The following is a 16,915-nucleotide window of genomic DNA, read 5'->3' as shown; positions in this document are numbered from 1 at the left end:
ACGAGGTAAAAACCGTTGTACACGTTGGAAATGTGCTGTAAAACATTTCATTTATTTTTTATTTTATTTCTTTATTTTATTTGAGCAGACAAAGATAAAGAAAAACATACATTGTTGGATATATTGACATTAAATAAATTGCTCAAAGGGAGTAGGAGGAAATAATTTTTTTATGTTCCTGCCCTCTTTTACCAGTAAAACCTTTTGGAAAATACAGTAAATAAGAATAAACATACATGCCACCTTAACCCATGGCGGAAGATGAGTCTGAGTTGTTAGAAATGTATCTTTGTTTTTGATCAACATGGAAGAAAATACCAACAAAATAATTTTTTTTAAGTAATCGTTATATAATCCTACAATGGAAATTGTGGAGAAAAAAAACTCACAGTGAAAATAAATTTGAGAATTTCACACCTTTCTCTGTCAAAACTCTTCTCTATTCTTTATGTTTGTGATGTTAAAAGATTTAAACTCTGGTCATTTTTTTTTACAACCTGCTGTTTTTTTTTTTGTTTTTTTTTTTAAAGGCTGAACAACATTGCATGGGATAAACTGATCATCCAGTCAAGTTAGTGATGCCCTGATTGATAATTTGATCTTTGAGAATAATAAATGATTGGATCAAGTCTTTTATTCAGAAATCTTTGACGAATCCTTTAAAAGTATCCAAAACACCACCAAACAATGACACCTTTTTGTCAAGTGAAAAAGTACACTTTCTAAAGCTATGTGACGGTCCGACCAGTAAAACAAAAGGACAAAGGCATATATAAAAATATATTTTCTATTTCTTTTTTCCAAAGAATATCTTAACAAAAAGGTTCAACAACAAATCTAAAAAATATAACAAAATGGGCCCAAAAGAAATCAACTGAGGCAACATAACAAACCTAAGACTGACTTAACAATGAACACACAGGGGAATTTATACAAACAGGCTAGCCTACACAAACGAGGAGGGTTAGGGAAGGAGACAAAGACAAATAATGTATAGACATAAATGACTAATTTAAACTAAAACATTTTAACTTTATCACAACTATAAAAACCAAAATAAACTAATACCAAAAAGGTTTTAGCAATTATGCCATTAGTGGAGAGAGGCTATGCTATTAGTGGAGAGAGGCAGATTGTTTCACATCAAGTCCCCTGCTTCCAGCAGCCTGATGGATTGTTCCACTTCCTGGTTTTCTTTTGAGCCAACCCCCTTCTGCCAGCCAGTCCTTAAACTCAGCAAAACAACATATTAATGATCTTAAATAAACATAAGGCGTTTACTAACTGTGTGCACCCAAATTAGTAAACAACCTAATGCAATAACCACCACCAAAGAAAAAGTGAAATTCTAAATATATTATATGAAACACTTAAATACTAACACTGAGGAAAAGATGGAGGATCCTCCACAAGCTATTTAAGAAGTAAGAAAATAGAAAAATAAAAAAATGGTTGTGAAAAACAGAAGCACAGTAAAAATAAAAATGATTTATGATTTCCAAGGTGCCGGGCTGCACAGTGGCGCAGTTGGTAGAGCTGTTGCCTTGCAGCAAGAAGGTTCTGGGTTTGATTCCCAGCCCGGGTCTTTCTGCATGGAGTCTCCATGTTCTCCCTGTGCATGCGTGGCTTTTCTCCGGGTACTCCGGTTTCCTCCCACAGTCCAAAAACATGACTGTCAGGTTAATTGGTCTGTCTAAATTGTCCCTAGGTGCGAGTGTGTGTGTGCATGGTTGTATGTCCTGTGTGTCTCTGTGTTGCCGGGCGACCTGTCCAGGGTGACCCCGCCTCTCGTCCGGAACATTAGCTAGAGATGGGCACCAGCAACCCTCCTGACCCCACTAAGGGACAAGGGTGTAAAGAAAATGGGTGGATGGATGGATAAATTTCCAAGGCCAAATCCTTGATGTAAAAACTAATCTGAGAAACAAACAGACAAAAAACATCTGTCTTCTTCGTGTTGGCAGGAAAACAACTTTCCATGCATGGAGCTGGCAAATTAGGAACTCTATTATGATGGTGCTGTCAGTTTGATTTTTCAAGCCTCGTACTTACAAGAGACTGGAACACAAAGTTTTTCAGCATAATTACTGTAATTCATTAACTAAAACAATGACAGGACTTTGAAAAAGCATGTCTAATTAGAATAGAAATGCTATTACAACAAATGAAACAATGAGTACCACGACTAACAATTTCACAATAAATTTTACAAGTTTTACCTGTAATTTGTCTCATTGGGGGATGAGGAATTTACCTCTCAGACATGTAAAACCCAGCCAGATCGTCTCTGGAGACATGTAAAACATGGCATGTCTGCATGTTCTGTTTGTCATGGAGGCAACTGGAACCCTGACAGATCATCTCTACTTTCCTCTGAAGGTATGACACAACTCTTTGTTTCTCAGGTTTTTTTCTTTTGACATTACAATAGGTGTATCTACATTCTTCACTGATTTCCAAGACTTTCACACCTTATTATAGAGACATTGATTTTAACTTTATTTTAAATGTTAAGCACTTTTAAACAAAGCGTGTCCCTTGTTTCATGTTGCCATTGAGTTATGTAAGAATTCTTTTACACTTGTAGGATCAGAAGAAAAAAATTAATATTTTTTTCTGGACTACATCTTATTGAAATATGAGCTTTCAGTTACAAATGAGTAATTTCTTACTATTCTGAAACATAATCATTAATATTTGTGTAAGCTCAAAATTATGATTTCAGTTCTTCATCACATTAAATCAGATGTTACTTTTCTTTAAATAAATGCTTTGTAATACTATAAAAATGGTAGAAAAATGAAAGATAAATACAACTAATAGCCCTAAAATAACCTCAAACAATGCAATTTATTTGGCTCATAGCACTTCGCAATAGTTAAAGAAAAATGTAAAACTGATCTAGTATGCAAAATTTGACTAAAAATTTGCTGTGTGCAGCTAAACACTGCACACAAACGCACACAATACTATGCATTTACACTAATATGCATCTTTTACAGTGATGCTCTTTCTGTGTTGAAGTCTGTTTGGTAAAGATAACAAGCACAATGTCTCCATCCATAAAAACAAACAAGTAAAACAAATATATTTATAGAAAAATCAGTTCAGCACGGAATCATTATCCTTGTTTCTCCTTCTACTGTGTTTACATGTAGCTTCAGTTTATTCTGTATGTAATCCAATTTAGTGGAGGAGATAAGACGTGAAGAAGCGAAGTGCTGTGAAAAAAGAGCAGGTAGTAGGATGGAAAAGTTGATTGAAAGGACAGAAACATCCAGCAGGGGGAGCCAGAGTATTAAAAACTTAATCTGAAGACTTTTCACACTAGTTATCTGACTGAGGCAAAGTTACCGATGTCTGAACGATAAACCGAGTCAGAGACTGACAGAGCAGAGACTGTGGCGTTTAAATAAATACAGCCAACTGTTTGACTTTCTGTGTTTGCTCCTCTGTCTGTAAATCAAGCACACCTCAAAGAGGCTGAAATGTTTGAAAGGCTTTTGAGAATGATGTTCAGATCAGTCATGGTGAGTACATGCACAGAAAGAAATAAGAAATACACTTTTTTACAGCTCACAATGAAGCAGTATTTGTTTATGCAGTTAAGTGTTATTCATTTGAATAATTACTATAACTACAGATAGGACAGCGGTAACCAGTCCATTAAAGGAGCAAGATATCAAACAAATGAAATAAAGCTTAACCAGCTAAGTATTTAGTTCAGAAAGGTCCACAAAGAGATTCAAACCTTCATTTGAAAGGCACATCTGCTAAGCAACCCTTTCATTCTAACATTTCTATAAATAGGACTTTACTGTTTTTTTACAGGACAGGTTGTCAGATCAGATCGTTACTTTATCTTATGGTGCTGAGACACCAGCCCAAAGAGGTTACTGGAATAAATACAGTATAAACCTGCAAGAAATTTCCACCTGGAAGGGAAAAAGTGGTACAAATCTTCACACTTTTGTTTGACACCCCTGTGACATTGTTTTCATAATGCACTGCAGCCCGGGGATTTTCTGGACACTTTACTATGAGGGGTACGTCCCAGAATACAAATGTCACTGTTTCTACATGCAGGAATGAACTTCTGTGGACTTCCTGTGGAAACTAATAACTTATGAAACTGCCTTTGGTCAGCATCAACAAGAAAAGATGGAAAACATCAGCTTTACAGGGATAGTCTTTTTTGATGTGCCAACATAGCGTGACAGTCACATAGAAAGGGTTAAGGCTTGTGGCTTCACAAGTCAGCTCATCTGGTTCATGAAAAGCAAAAGGGAAAAACAAATAAACAGAGGCATTCAGCTATCTGTCTGCTTGGACTCAAACTGGATTTTTGTGTACAAGCCAAGAGAAATAAACACATAATCAAACAGACAGAAGAATATGTGATGTGTTTCTTCAGTCCTCTAGAACTTTCTTTCACTGGCTATTATTGCAATTAACTTGATTTCATCTGTTTTGGTTTAAAAATGCAAAAATAAAGAAAACGACGCAGGAGTTTGACTGTTAGCAGCACTAAATGTCTAAACTTTGCTCAGAACATCGGCCACCTGACCAATGAAAACATTGTGGAGCCACACATATGCTGGTGACTCATCTATAGATTGCTTAATTAGATTTTCTGTTTTTTATTATTATTATTTATTCATACTTACGTTGTGATTTAAAACTATAAAATGTTTTCCCAGAAAAATTTGCTCTGATGGTCTGCTTTGTTTTATTTGTTTAGCTAAGATCTAAGATCTCTGACTGTGACCTCATTTTGACTCCTGTTTCTAATCCTGCGGTACTTTAACTAAAGGTTTATGTGACGTTTTTTTTTCTAAACTCAAGGATAAGTTTGCACTGTGCTGGTGAGTTTGAACAGATCATGATTTTGTCAATGCTCTTTTTCTAAGAAGATAAAGAAAGATTTCTCACAAACAGTGAAAAGTTGTTGCAAAGAATTTTTTGTGATCATCAAACAAGAAAACAATGCATGAGTGTGAAGTGTACATTTGTATTCCCCTCTGTTGATGCTTACATGCCTAATTAAAACACAATCAATTGCCTTCAGATGTAACTTCGTTAGTAAAGTCAACTTGTGTGTAATTTAATCTCAGTATAGACGCATCTTTTCTCTGAAGGCCAAGCAGCATCACGAAGACCAAGGAAGACAGCAGCCAAGTTAGTGACAACGTTATGGCTGAGTTTAAAGACAGGTTAGCTGATCCGAATAGTTTTAAAATCTTAAGTATCTCTGTTAAATCCATCATCTGAAAAGGGTGGCATGACTGGAAACCTATCGAGACAAGGCCATCCACCTGAACGGACAGACCGCATAATCAATCAATCATCCATTATTTATAGAGCACATTTCATGCAGTGAGGTGTAACACATGAAGGGTTTCCTGGTTTTATCGCTCTTATTTATCCTTGATTATTTTTGACAAAATTGGATCAGCACTTTATATGAAAAATATACAGTACAATTTAGCTAGAAAGAGCTTTAAATTGTCAGTTCCTGTGAAAATGAATTTCATCACCCTCTGCACCTCGAACTGAGAAGAAACCCCTAGGAGGGACTTCTTGTCAGGCGTTGCTATTCTTAACAGATTCAGGAGGGAGCTGAACTCACAGCTTTGAGTCTCTGGTCCTCCTCCACTGAGAGGATGTTTACACATCACTCTGTGTGTGTGTCACAGGGGTTAAGCAGAGTCAGGCATTCTTTCCATTACCCTCATCAAATCAATGTTTAACACTCCTCCATCTACTGTCCCTGCAGAACACAGTCTGTTTGTGTGAGTGCGCGCTGTACATGTGTGTCGCCAAAACGTCTGATCAATAAACAGATAGGAAATTTGATCAGTAAAAAGTGGGACAGCGAGGCTGTCTGATGTGGGCTGGAGATAAAACTGGCACTCACCCAAAGCAGCTTGATGTCATTTCACAGCAGTTCAACTTCATTCCTCTTCTTTCGAAGAACCAGACACCCCCCCCCCCATCCTGCATCCCCAGCATCATCTGAAGGCTGCCATCTGCAGCACTATGGGAAATGTGGAAAATACAGCAGCACATTTACATTTATTGACTGAAATGTCTGTAAAGCAAGTAGAACAAAGCAAAAAGTTTGGGATCACAAAATAATGAACCTGACTGGCTTAAATTTCTGTATTAAGAAAGGGATCACAAGCAATATAATGGTTGTTTGGAATGGAAATCAGATTTTCTGTTTTCCCAGAAGGAAAGACAATGAGAAAACCTGCTGAAGTTGGAATTTCTACTGAGAAAGAGAACATTTAGTATCCAACACCAAAATCTGTAGAATGTAGTAAAGCTGACTAATATAAATTATTTATTTATACAATATCCACCCATCCATTTTCTATAACCAATTATCCATGTAAGGTCACAGGGGTCTCGTGCCTATCTTCAGCTGTCATTGGGTGAGAGGTGGCTGGACAGATTGCCAGTATGTAAACAGTATGTTACAGACATTTATCCAAATGTACACACACTCTTAGGGAGTCAAGAGTGTGGGAGTCAAAAGGGAATCAAATAAAACAATATAACTAATAATGAAGTCTTTCTTCAATCACTTAGTTTACAAAATATACTATATACTTCTAACCCCAACCCTTTAGTACAATAAATATGCTACTCAAATGAAAGTAATAAACAATTCTGAATAAAAAAAACAAAAAGTGAAAACATTCAATGCATGTCATATATATTCCACGTCATCATGTTTCCTTAAAACTGTTTGTGCCTATTTATTTAACTCTAAACTCAAATTACTCCACAGTTTGACTCCACACACAGAGACAGGCAAACATATTTCTGGTGGTCTGTACATGAACATTTTTAAAGTTGTACACACACAAATTAGAATTTTCTGACTTCATAGATAACATTTTTATCATTTCTAAGTGACTGGTCATTTTTTGCTCTAAGCACAACTTGTGCTATTTGCCATGTCATCATATCAGGGCAATTCAAGCTAATCAATTTGGTAAAAATAACCAAATGTTTAAGTTAAAGTACACATAACGCAGTTCTAAATTTGAATATGTGTACTTTACATTCATAATTAAAGGTGGGAATTTCTATTCCAAAAAGAGTAAATAATTAAAAGTCCTCCAGACCTTTGCTTGATGTTTGACTCCAGAAACTGCTCTAACAAAAACAACATTTAGTATTCCTTTAAAAATAGAAGTAATTCATTGTGACTTTGAGCTGTTACCAGGTTATTTCAGTATGCTCACTTTGTAATTCACAGACTTTACAGATCTCCCACGATCAATAGAGTAAGCCCCGGAAAAGTCTCCAGTCCATCACATAGAGAAATGGATGCACAGCTCCAAGTCAATTTGCCTCTTCATCACTTTCATCCCTTCCCACTTTCCTTTTCTATCCAGACACAAACCACTTAATGTTTGCACTATGGCATATGTACTTAGTTTTTTTTAGCTGTAAAGTATTTTCATACTTCATAAATGAATACATAATAGAATATTAATAGCAGAGATGAAATGTCTCAATGGTGGGTATGATTTGATGTATGATTGGTGGGAAACATCCTGGTTAGACATCACTACTCTGTTCTAGAAAAACACATAGGTACAAAACAACCAGAACAAATGCACTTAATTTAATGGTGAGGGAACAAAATGACTAGTTTTGTGAATATTCACTCATACTTAAGGGAAATCAAAAGTGGCCAATGAATGGGTAGGTGGCTCATAACATCTAACATTTGTGTTTAGTGAAGGTTAGCAAATAATGTCAACCAAAAATAGAATTTTAATATTTACCAAATAATAATAAAAAAGCATCCACTATGAATTATAATGTATAATTAGTGTTGCATAATAAAGTTATACTTCCAGAAGTCACTGTTAACATTAGCTGTCCCAATACTGAAATATGCACAAAAAGCATGCATCAAATGTATTTTTTGTAGACTAAACTCCAAGCAGGGAAATCCCAAAGGCAATCTCCCCAACATGTGGCCTGTTTTATTTCAGTCACATAGAGGTGTCTGCATTAGACTGTGTTATCATAACGACCGTTCAGTAAACAACTTCTTCTAGCAGACATTGGCTAACAGACAGCAAATTACCAAGGCAACCGTAAACATTCAAGAGTTTTGACAGTGTGTTTATGCAAGGTGGATTACTAATGTTTGATCCATGTAGCTTCAGCTGACAGAACTGAATAAAACAACCAAGCCACACCAGGAGATTTCCCTGAAAGAAGTTAATCTGAAAAAATGGTAAATAAATAAGTTACTGTCAAAAATTTCAAAAGCATTCTTCTTTTTCAAAATTTGTTAAATTTATAGCTACCAGTGTGAACTTGACAAGCGTACATGCTGATGAGAAGGTTTTAAGGAATCTATTTTTAAAAAATGCATTCACTGATACACAGTGACGGTTTACAAAACAGTACATTTCTGTTTTTTCTTTTCTTTGTTTTCTTTTTCTTACTCTGTTCAAAATTTGCCCAGATAATCTCACTTGACACAAGCTGTGTTTTGTAGCAAAAAATAGTTTGCCTAACAAGCCAGTTTTTCTGTCAATAAACTGGTTCTTTGGTTGTACACAGATGAAAAAGTAATGAGCTAATTTATAATCATACCTTTCTTACCAAAATATCTTTGAAAATATACATTATGAAGCATGCCAAAATAACCAGGCTGTAGGGTTACGTTTTGTGTTTTTACACTGGGCTTTTGCTAGCTGGAAGCTAATTTTTAGGAAAATCTAATGTCAATGTCTCTTGGTCTTTCCTCCCAATAACTCACAAGAATTTTCTGTTGCTTCAATATAGAAGGAATCCAAGGCAAAAGGTTTATTTGCTTAGTTATGTTTGTTGACTTGAGAATTACTGTGGAAACACATCCCTCTGCAACTGGATCCTTGACATTTTGACAGAAAGGCTCTGAATACTGGGGTCCCTCAAAGTTGTGTACTCAGTCCTGTTCTGTTCACTGTGCAGCAGTGCACAGATCAAACTGCATTATGTCATCTGCAAAGTTTACCATAGTGGATTTCATCAATAAAAATGTCAAGTCAGCATACAGAGAGGAGGTGTGATGGCTTACAGACTGAAGCGAAGTCAACAACTTGTTACTGGGAGTTGCTAAATCAAAAGACATGATCACTGGCTTTAATAAAACCACAGAGTGACCATGAGCCACTTAACTTAAAAAGATCCTCTGCAGAGAATCCCCCAAGTCCCACCATATTCCTTGGTCTTCACTTGATGACATGAATGATGAATTCATATCTGAACATTTTTCAAGCGACCACTGAAAAGTTGTCATTGTCTTTCTTTCATTTACCACACACCCTGGATCGGTAAAGTCAGCAGTATTGTGGGAAATCCAATGAACCTCCTACATGAACTCTTAACATAATATTAGATAATCATGTGGGTCCTCACTTTCAGATTATGTGCTTCACATTTTAATCAGGTTGGTACATATGTACATATATGTAGTGCTAGGTTCCTGGAAGATTAAATATTATGTAATTTTGCAGTGTTTCACCCTTATAAGGCTGTAATGATGGTAAAAGCAACATGACTTGGTTTGATGTCATATTTTAACATCAACAGAATATTATCTTCAGGAAACTGGGCAGGATGAAGGGGTAAAAAATGACAGAACTTTCACTTTTTCAATAGACACTGCCAAGTATGTAATGCTAATTAAAAAAGTATTTAAAAATCTCAAAATAAGTAATTTTGTACAGCTCTAGTTGACATGATTTTATGACTTTTGAAAATTTTATTTAGCACATTAATCTGAACACAAGAAATCTCAGGATAACAACAGGGTGGACACAGTGATCAGGTTCCCCATGATGAACAATGTCACATCACCTCTACTGATACACACACACACACACGCACACACACACACACCTGCACACACACTCATGCCACTGTTAAACCATAGAATGGTGATCTCTTACATTCATCTGAAATCCTCATATTGACGTCATTTGGAGGTAAAGTCACAACGAATTTGACACAAAACAGTAAAACAGAGGACCCACAGTCACAGTGTCTTCTATTCACTCATCTTTCAGTGACAGCTTTGTCTGAGTCTGACCCGCTGGTCGTGATAGACACAGCCGATGCTATTTTCCACAGTATCACAAACAGGCAATCATTCAAGAAGTCGCAATAAAAGTCTTGATGAAAGCAAGTCTTCAGAGGACAGCTAGGTCATGGCAGCTCTTGGAGCGCACTTTAACTGCCATTCGCTGGTTGTTTCGTGCCACCAGTCGATCCAGGAAACGGCGGGCCTTCTTGGTGAGGCTCTCTTTACGCTTGTAGATTGAGTTTCTGTGCCTTGTGACCTCGTTGCTGTCCCGACGGAGACGAATCTGTCGCACCACGCCCTCAAACAGTTCGGATACGTTATGCTGCAGGGATGCAGACGTCTCAATGAATTTACAGTCAAACACTACCGCACAAGCGCTGCCCTCTAGGAAAGAAAGGAAAGAGGCTAAATTATTAAAGTAGGATCAAATGATGTTTAGCCATTTTTCAATCATGGATCAGTGACCACACCTTCCACAGCGACCTCTCTGGCCCGGACCAAGTCACTCTTGTTTCCTACGAGGATGATGGGAAGATTTTCGGCTTGTCGAGCGCGCCTCAGTGTTATGCGGAGCTCAGCAGCTGAATCAAAACTTGAGCGGTCGGTGACAGAGTAAACAATAACATAAGCACTCCCCACCTTCAGGCAGTCATCATGACAGGATGGGTCTCCTTTTTCCTAACAGAGGACACAACAACAGAGACTTTTTAATTTTTCCTAAACAGAATAAAGGGATAGTAAAAAGAAAGTGAGTCACCTTTAACCCTTAGGGTCATACATACTTTGCATAGGGTTGTGGCATAGATACTTATTTTTCTACAAACATTTCTATTGTGGTTTCTTATTGTTTAAAAAATACTATCATTATCAAGTTAGTGATGTTTAGTTTGAGGTTATTTTCATAATTTTAGAAACTGTAAAGACCATATTGTACATTTTCATTCATATTGTTGAATTTTGACAAACACGTTAATAAATAATAGTCATTATGTTGGTAAATAAACTACAGAAAGAAATAGTTGTTTACCTTGAAATGAATGGGGTCAATTTAACCATGACTATTTCCAATAATACTACATTTTCTTTTTTAATGGTTGCACTAATTTTAAAGAAAGCAACTGTTTGGAAAGTATTTTACCAACACAAATGAATGCTTAATCCCAAGACAATTGATTGGTTGTGCTGGATTTTAAGCAAAACTATGTTATTTAAAACATTTTTTTTAGAAAAACATGGTCTGAATTACATTTTCAGAACTTGTTCCTTTGTTATCAAGGATGACATATATACACACACACATTCATAACATGCTTCTTGCTTATCTGGACAGAATATTTCCACACCAATACACACTCACTCAAATACAGCATACCGATTTATCACCCTCCCATGTGTCCATGACAATTAGTGTTGTTTCCTCTCCATCCACCATCAGTGTCCGTTCATATGTTTCCTCTGTGAGGGGCAATAAATACAGGCACATAAACAGTTGGGAAAATTTAGCATCTCTTATTTCTTATGTTGTTATGTTGGATTTGAGTTTTGGATTCATTCATATGAAAGGTTTTGACTTTGAGCTGCCTTGTTGCTGACATGAGATATAACAATAAACTTGACTGGACCCTTGTGCAAAAGATTTTTTGATTATTTTCTGTTTTTCCAATGTGAATGCTTTTCAAATTACTCTGGCAGTTATGAGAATTAAAACATTTGAAAAAATATTATTTAGAACAAGCCCTGTTGCAAAGAGATCATGCTAATAAATAAACTGAACAAGATTATTTTATATTTATCCTGCCATTTAATGCTGCTCCTTTTGGATGACTTGTTGCCATATTAGAAACTTGTTGCCATATTTTGTCAATTCAGGACAGTTTTATGAGACTGATGTAATGATAATAATATAAGATGTTCACACATCTATTAAAAAATCAGAATTTTTCAATGACATTTTACTAAACAGTCAAGTTAATTTAGTGTGAAATTCCTTTCATTATAGCTGATGATATTTAGTTTCTGATTGGTTATTAAAATTACGTTTTGCAGGCTTTTCTTTTATTCTACGCAAATTCTTGTTACCATTTATAAAACAAGATTGACACCAAGTATTATCTTTATCATTACATGGTCTTAAAATTCTAAGTAAACTTAAATTACATTTTTTTCTGAATGACCTGAAGAAATATAAATGTTTATAAATCATAAATCATGGACTACTAAACTATGTAAAGATGTATTTTTTTATGGGTGATATCAGATTATGGTGTCTACTGGATTGGTTAAAAACTTCCTCCAAACTTGTTCATGTTATTCTACATTTTCTTTTCTAATCTCTTGAGAAGAAAATATTGAGTTCAGTTGATTAAATCGCATTTGAGGTGCTGTCAAAAGCTTACACTTAAATTGAACCATTAACTTTATGGAAATTTCAGCTTAAACCAAAGTGATGAATCTTCAAAGTGAAACTAGTTTCTGAAAAACCTCAACTTTGGCCAAAAACTGGACAAAAGTTCAAAAAACTAAAACACATCTACCACCAGAATAACTTGAGACAAATGAGAAAACAATAACAGCACAAACAATCTCTGAGTCTACAATATGTACATAAAAAACAAAACCCAGAGTTAATTCAGTACAACTAACTGCACACCAACCCTGTCCTCACAGTGTGTCAGACTGCTCATGGATCAATATGGGTTGCCAATCATGGCCAGAGGCCCAAAGTCACATGACACAAGAGCTCATCAATAATGTCGGGCCTGTCAAGGTTGCCATACCACAACAAAGTCAAAGATACTGTGCACAAATCTGAGCAGAGAAACCTGGTTTTCTGCATCCATGTGATATTTTGTACCCCAAAGATTATAAATAGTGTGTAAAAAAACTTTGTACAAGTCTTAACATATATTTTCAAATACAAAGCAGCTATGATTGAAGCTGTCTTCAGTCAGAAGAACAAGGAGCAGTGTGGCGGGTTGTGGGGGCCATATGGTGCCAGGATCTCTAGATCGTAGAGTCATTCTGTGATTGTGAGGACGGATGGAAGATGCTGAGACAGCTATGCATCTAGAGAAAGAGTGGCAAGCTAAACATGACAGTCATTGTTTCCACTGTCCTCATGCTTCATTTCCTGTGAATGATGCTGAGAACTTTGGACCCTGTCATGACTGATGGAAACCAGAGTTCACAGAGATATTTACAGAGTGCAATAAATTGAACATCTTGTTTAATGAAAAAGCAATAAATTAAGGCACAGCTGAAAACATGAAAGCACACTGACAACTAATTTATTAAAGAGTTCCACAAACAGCATCCCACCTCCAGGTTGATCATCTTTCTCCGTGATTCCAGCAAAGATGCCTGCGAGGCTGGTCTTCCCAACACCATGGTCGCCAAGCAACACCACTCTGTAAACACACTCTGATTCACTCTGTGAGTCGTCATCTGAGTCAGAACTCCAGTGAGCGCGGTAGTGCAAGGACTTGTCTCCGGGATGGTAAGATGCTGACTGCCCTAAAGGAGGGTGGCTGCGAGTTGGACCGGGACGTGCTGGCTGTGTGCTCAGGGATCTTTGAAGGTCCCAAGTCCCGCTTAGCTGCTGGTAGAGGGGAGGAATTGGTGTGCTCCCTCGACGCCGCAGAGGCTCCTTATCTCTCTGAGTGTTAAGGGTCATAATGTTACGGTAACAGCATCAGGACGGGATGGGCCTATGAGGAAAATGGGACAGATTAAATTTTATAATCATCGATGTTATAAAGCATAAGATGTATGTTAAAAGTACATCAAGGGCGGTTCTAGTGAAACACTGATCCTTAAAGTAATCATGAGTTAAATTCTCAGATTCTATAAAATGAGATTTCATCCTTCTTATACCTAAAAATATGCAGACTCCAATGTGGCAGCCTGTACACTGAAAACCTGACCCTTCCTCTTCACCTTAAGTGCAGTTTCTTTAGGACTCACAGAGGAAGCGGTGCAACTCAAGTTTCATTAAACACAGTAGTAAACATGACAACGGTCTGATAAATTTTTGATTAAGTCACAGCGTTTATCTCCTAAAGCAAGTGAGTCACATTGCTGCATAAGATCACACAACCCTTTCTCTCTGCTGACAGACACCAGCAGATATATATTTGGGAGAGATAGGTGAGACAGAAGTGGACAGAAAGGTAAGGAGGAACAATTATACTGATGTATTTCAAAGTACCTTCCTTTGTCTCAAGCAATACTTAGACTCTGAGATTATATTGTGACTCAGAAATAAGGGTAAGTCAAATTTCTAGTATTTTCTGGCAACAAAACTTTGTGCTCAATTTCAAAATAACCATATATTTCAATAGCTTTACGCCATTGGTGGAAAGAACTCAACATAAAAGTTAATTAGTTGTCAATACAAACTTTTTTAAATACTTAAAAGAAAAATAATGTAATTTTTTTAATTTAATTTCAATTTTGGCAATTTTTTTTCACTTTTATTTTCAGTCACAATATCTGTTTCAAAATTATGTTTTTGCTGTAAAAGAAAACAATCTGGAATTTCAGGAAGCTGTTTGTGTCTTTTATGTGTGTTTTTTTTATCTTCCAGATGCCTTTGTAATATATTGTGGATTTATTTTGTAACAAAATACTTAATTGACAAGAGTATCAAACTATACAAAATAATATATTTTTTAAACCTTGTTATATTCTTTTAGAATATGTCTGTGTTTTTGGTATTTCCCTGGGTTTTGGATGTGTTGATTAATAATAATTAATAATGCTAATAATTATTATTAATTATTATTAATAATACTATGATTAGTAATAGTATGATTAGTATTAATAATACTATTAATTATTATTAATTAAAAATATTCCTTTAAATGTTATTTAAAGGAACGTCAACATTTTCAAATGGGCTGTGCGGAGTATTTTAAGTAGTCAGTAGCTTAACTGCAGTGGATACCTCTCGTGATCCACTGCATGAACCACTTTGGAAATCGGAAAACGTCTCATGGATGCAGGAAGCTAACAGATACTCAGAGCAGGAAAAATATATTAAAGACTGAATTTATCCCATATAAAACAACTCAAATCTCAAAAGTATGTTTAGACTTTATTGTGATTGCATCAGACTGTTGTTCATTGTGTGTCTGTTTTTTCAAGGGATCAACATCTTTGTCTTGATGATGAATTTTCTTTGTCTAACCAGCAATTCTTCCTGTATAGAAACTGTCATATCACTATGCTGATTACACCCATTTCTGCTAATTTTTAGTGTGTATATTTATTGTTTTGGAATAAATGTTACTCACATTTTATCCTTTGCAAAAATACTCAAAGTCTTCTCTTCATAAACTTATGCTTAACATACAAAAACACTGTTATATTTGAAAAGTTGTAACATGATCAACATTTTGAAGCATGTGTCTGTGTGTGTTGGGAATATTTTTTCCAATTGCACTGATTTATTTTAAAAGGTATAATTTTTATCTAGATTGTACTGAGTTAGATACTGACTCCTCATAACTACTCTATACAACTACACTTAAGACATACTGAGCCATAAAAAAGGGATTCTGGTTTGTTGGCTTATAAGTCAGCTGACTTACTTCAATACAGCGCCTTTTCTTTAGTCTGATTAAAAGTTAAATGGGTGTAGCTTTTATTCACTAAACAGCAGGTTCTGCAATTATATTCTCTGTTTATTTTAATTGAAACTGTCCTCAAAAACTAATCAAACTCCTCACAAGTTGATTTACATGGAAAACAGCAATGACTCAAATAATTAGTACTGCGTAGACAGTATTGGCAAAAGGCTATTTGAAAGATATAAAACTTTCCAATACATGAGCTGTGCAGGACGTAGCAGCAACACTTAAACAAACCTCCTGCAATAAATAATTCAAGCATTTAAAGATGCCAAGAATGGCAGGCAGGTTGGTGAGCACCATTTAGACCGGCCAAGAGCTACGTAGTTATAGTCCAAGCATAAACCATGAACGACCAGCTCTCTACTTTAAAATTATTCAGCTTATTAAAGAAATTGGACTTATCTGTTGACAGCAAAGTTGCCAATATTCTTTGTGTTTTCATAAAAAACAATCCCAGAGGTAATAAAACATGTACACAACTTAGCAAGTTAACATAATTTGTTTTATTAACTTCCTTTAAGCCAGACTTATTTATTAGGTAACAAGAAATCTCAAGAAGAAATGAAACATACACAGATTTGTATAGAAGTCTACACAGGGAATAGACTCTATGTGAGGCTAAAAGTACTACCTTGTATGTTAAATATCATTAGCTTATATGCACTAAAAGTAAGTACAGATATATAGACATCATTTCACAGTTAATATAATATAAAAAAAATACAGTATTACAAGTTTTATGATTTCTGTCTCGGTACAGGAACTACTTAACACATGCAATGCTTAAAAGGCTACAGAGTAATGTCAATCAGTTCATGTAAATATCTGGACCTACCATACACTCCATGCACAGTCTGGGTCAGTGTAGCCTCAGTAAACAACAGAAAAGAGTTGAGCCCGGTCTCCCCGTCTCTGTCAGTGTAATAGTACCCCGGTGCCACAGTAACCCCGGCTGGAAAAAAAAAAGTTCCACAACAGCGTTAAAAATTCAGCAGCGGAATCACAGTTATCAGCCTCCCTCTGTGTGAGTGTGTGTGTAAGAGAGACAGCAGAGCAGAAACAGATATCTGAGGAGGGAGAGTGTGCAGGACTTTTATCAGAGTGGAGGGTGAGCTGCTTTAGCAAACATTTTTGGTCACTTCCTGCTTGATCTAAAAGACACATTTTAACCACACAA

At 35.9% G+C, this 16,915-nt stretch overlaps 1 protein-coding gene across 1 annotated transcript; it reads right to left on the bottom strand.

Annotated features, from left to right (window-relative positions):
* Positions 1-614: 614 nt before the first annotated feature.
* On the bottom strand, positions 615-16,860 carry rem1 (RAS (RAD and GEM)-like GTP-binding 1). Its single transcript, XM_008409145.3, has 5 exons — positions 16,574-16,860; positions 13,424-13,812; positions 11,478-11,560; positions 10,576-10,783; positions 615-10,489 (listed from the first exon to the last, which is right to left on the bottom strand). The coding sequence occupies exons 2-5, from the start codon at positions 13,776-13,778 to the stop codon at positions 10,212-10,214; spliced, it is 924 nt and encodes a 307-aa protein (XP_008407367.1). The 5' UTR covers positions 13,779-13,812; positions 16,574-16,860; the 3' UTR covers positions 615-10,211.
* Between the last annotated feature and the right edge of the window lie 55 nt (positions 16,861-16,915).

This window comes from Poecilia reticulata, chromosome 5 (assembly GCF_904066995.2).
Source record: "Poecilia reticulata chromosome 5, P_reticulata-male-v2, whole genome shotgun sequence".
Classification (NCBI taxonomy): Eukaryota; Metazoa; Chordata; class Actinopteri; order Cyprinodontiformes; family Poeciliidae; genus Poecilia; species Poecilia reticulata.
Note: the sequence above shows the minus strand (reverse complement) of the source record. Positions and strands in the feature narration are given on the sequence as shown.

Bases quoted from the DNA above. Each gene is read 5' to 3' on its own strand.
- rem1 (XM_008409145.3), bottom strand. From the start codon at position 13,778: ATGACCCTTAACACTCAGAGAGATAAGGAGCCTCTGCGGCGTCGAGGG. The intron at 10,784-11,477 runs GTATGCTGTATT...GTCCTCTGTTAG, and splicing joins CATGGGAGGGTGATAAATCG to GAAAAAGGAGACCCATCCTG. The intron at 10,490-10,575 runs GTGTGGTCACTG...TTTCTTTCCTAG, and splicing joins CAGAGAGGTCGCTGTGGAAG to AGGGCAGCGCTTGTGCGGTA.